At 30.3% G+C, this 3,703-nt stretch overlaps 1 protein-coding gene across 1 annotated transcript in view; it reads right to left on the bottom strand.

Annotated features, from left to right (window-relative positions):
* LOC105558141 overlaps positions 1–376 on the bottom strand; it is a 4,432-nt gene extending 4,056 nt beyond the window's left edge. Inside the window, exons 1-2 of the mRNA XM_012005678.1 lie at positions 367–376; positions 173–290 (exon numbers count right to left, since the gene is read on the bottom strand). Of these exons, the coding sequence (XP_011861068.1) occupies positions 173–221 (49 nt within the window). The 5' untranslated portion in view covers positions 222–290; positions 367–376. The remainder of the gene's footprint in view (positions 1–172; positions 291–366) is intronic.
* Between the last annotated feature and the right edge of the window lie 3,327 nt (positions 377–3,703).

The raw sequence follows: 3,703 nt of genomic DNA, 5'->3' as shown, positions 1-3,703 counted from the left end.
TCTTGCGTAGCACCCTGTATTAATTTCAAGATTTAAATAAGCATAACGTGATTGAATTAACAAATTTTTATTATATTTTTATTTCTGAATAGATTACATTAGTTTATTATATAGAAAATTTTTTTCGATCGTTAGTATAATATATTTGTGCATTATAAAAACTTTTACTTACTTGCGAAAATTTTTGTAAAGCTTTTTCCTCCGTTAGTATATTTGTGCATGATATCGATCTCTCGATCATTTACTAAAACACTCCAGTTATTTCGGACACGTTTCCGTAATTGTTTTATCTGTTAACACATACATATGTAAACTATTGTACATATTATAGAAATTAACTTTAGGTTAAATTATTACTAAACTTACATTTTCTGTAATAAACAAAAAAGAAATATGTTTGGTAAAAAATATTAGAAACACAAAATTAATAGCAAATATTTCCAGTAGAAGATCGAGGTTGTATTCCGAAACAATTAGTTTCATTAACTGCAAGCAACACTCTCTTACTGATGTGTGAATAATATTTTATAATTACATGTGCATAGAACTACTAGCACATTCTGTATATCCGAAAGAAAAGTTATTTTAAAACAATTCACGCGCACAGACAATAGTCAGTTTGCGTAGTCAGTCATGAAAATTCATAAATAACATTTACGTTTTGTTTGTACTAAACTAAAAAATTTGTGCTATGAAACTCTAGTAATTTCGAAAGTTATTTCAAAATCATGTTAAATCTTTCTTATAAGTATATTTATTGTACAATATATATAGGGATTGAAGTATTTACTCGATAAATGTGTATAATAGTATTTAGAGTATATTTTAAATTGTTGTTTGTGTGTGAGCGTAAAATGCGTATATTATTTAAAAATAATTTTTCTGTCAAATATGCAGACGACATTCTTTTGTAACTAGCTACAATTATCGCTTATGCAAAAACACCAAGTACAATTTGTAATATAGTATTCATAATAAAAATCGTCTTAAAAAAGTTTAAAGTAATCTTGTAAAAAATGTAAAGTAAAACCTTGATTTAACGGACTGAATTGTGGGAAGGGGTGTTTGTTATAAGGGCAAAAGTCCGTTAGATTTGCATGCAAGATAGACAATTTAATGCAGAAGGGTTATTTTTTTATAGTTTTTAATGTAAAAAACATTTAATACTGTATACTAATTCTCAATTAGCTTTAATTTTTGTGTTACATTTAGCATAACAATTTTTTAAATTTGTTTGTATATCACTTGATTTTGAATTGTGAGGATTACAAAATTAATTATAATAAATTTAGTTATAATTCAGAAATCATAGAAACATATTTTGTACAATTTGACAGCATGATACATTTAGGCAGACTGACAATGAAACCGATAGAAAGTGAGAAAATATTAAATTTAAGTATTTATATTAAAAGAACTATTTTACCAAGTAGATGTGGACAATTAGAGTTGAATGTATCGTATAACGAATGATAATAAGTACATCTAGAACCGTGGTAGCGTCTCGCGCCAAGTATATCTTCTGTAATATAAATGTATGAAAAAAGCAAAGCAGATACCTGAAGTGTTAAAAATGATATGTATATCAGTAGTGACAGTATGGCGTGAATTTGTTTGTGGCGAGAAGTATCGTATGGCCAGAGCCCAATCGATGATAATAGAATGTGATTGAGTCTATAGTATTTCTCCTCGGAGAACTCCATCTCAGTTAACAGTTGAAGCGTTACTGTGGACTTATAGGCCTCATAGTCTACAGAAATCTCTTTTCTCTTACCCCATCGTCCGAAATTTCTTTGAATTTCGCACATATTATTGTATTATCAATTTTTCAATGTTACAACATTCTGTAGTCGTACAGACACTAAAGATAATTGAGACTTGATTATATGTATGCTTATATATTCGCATAGAAAGAATATAAAGTCCAAGATATAATTGAAAATTAAAATAGTGCAACGTTTCTCGCGGAAGAGGAGAACTTGTATTTTTGTTATATTACATTCTATTATAGTAATGACTAAATTGTCGCAATTTATAGCTATGTAAGGCACATATTAATGTTTGCTATTTTTCTTATAACCCATAAGTGCGCACGCGTAGTGGCAAACAGGATATTTCATATCAACAGAATGTACCAAATCGAGCACAATACATTACCTATGCACTTCAGAATTTTTCGGGCGCATCATAAAAATATACAAAATATACAGTAAGTGATAAATAGAACACTGCAATTCTTTAAGTAATAAAAGTAAATTTTAGACCGTGTATCAACAACAAAATGTTTTAACATAACTAAGAAATCTTTCAATTAATATGATATGTTATTTATTTTAGAGAAGAGATAATAGAATAATATTACAATACAACTAAAGAGGCAAAATACTGTAATTTAATTATGCCTGTTAGTATCAAAAATTAAATCGTTTTTTCGATTTACGTATGTGAATTTACTGTTTCGACAAATATAAGACTGTGTTTTAAGGCAGACAAACAATCGGCCCACAGTCACTGAGGTTGGAAAACGTATACAAAATTTCACACTGAATTATCATTAGGCTATAAAGAACTAGCTATTATACATATAACCGATAATGGGCATATCTTATTTGATTACAGTTTCATCGATTCTGGCTACTACTGTGGTTAGACCACACACAACGATAATAAATATTTGGACTAAAATTGGAACATTTTAAGTTTTAAATAAAATTAATAATTACAATTTATTTCTCTTTTACATTTCTCTACAAGTATCTGCATTTGATATCGAACTTTCTTACCCGTCTTATGTTTAACCAGAAAACATTATACAATCAATATATTCGACTAACAGTAACGATAAATGTCATTTTATAAACATATTTACTGGGTGGAATAAATTACCATAAAATATGTCAGTGGCATGCTTGTAAGCTAAAATAATAATTGTATTCTTGGTAATTTAAAACAAAAATGTTTGATGAAAGATTATTATTAATGCCGAGAATTTACCGTGGCAAATTCTTCTAATTACGGAATAACTAAGCTGCCGATCATTACTGTGCAATGTTGCATGCTTCTTTTGTATTATAAGCAGCAATAACTTTTGCACTTTTAACGGAACCATGTACCATTGTATAATACGTTGTATCTATACGATATGCCATTACAAAATAATGTAAGTAAAAGTTTTAATATACATATATAGGGTGTCCCGCGTAAGGTGTCTATCCGCTCGTGTATACACTGTAAAATAAGTATGTAAAATTACATACATAATAGTGTGTAGTAAAGCGAGACTATAATTTGCTCTTTATTTCGCGTTCGGCTTGCTGATTCGCTGCTAGGGCAAGAAATCTTGATTGGCCGCGCGGCCTCCCTAATTCGTTGCGTAGGCACACGCCGTTTTTGTTTTTCATTTTCTGTTTCTGACCGAGCGCCATTAAGTAGAGGACCGTGTATCAGTGTACACGTACAGAATAAATTCGTGTATATGTATAGCACAAAACGAGCGGCTTATCACTCTTCCGAGGTATCCAGCAATATCTAAATGAGAGAAGCCAGTCTTCTTGACCACGCCGTTCGAATGCAATAATAGGCTTGAGCACACGTGTCGGGCACAAGCCCGGGCATTCACTAGCGAGTCGCAACATTATTAAATGATCAAACTTTTAACCTGATGATATACTTATACGTGTGTACATACAGGGTGAGTCACAAC

The sequence above is a fragment of the Vollenhovia emeryi genome, unplaced genomic scaffold (genome assembly GCF_000949405.1).
Source record: "Vollenhovia emeryi isolate VEMERY1.0 unplaced genomic scaffold, V.emery_V1.0 DF939375.1, whole genome shotgun sequence".
Classification (NCBI taxonomy): domain Eukaryota; kingdom Metazoa; phylum Arthropoda; class Insecta; order Hymenoptera; family Formicidae; genus Vollenhovia; species Vollenhovia emeryi.
This window is presented reverse-complemented; position numbering and strand designations above follow the sequence as displayed.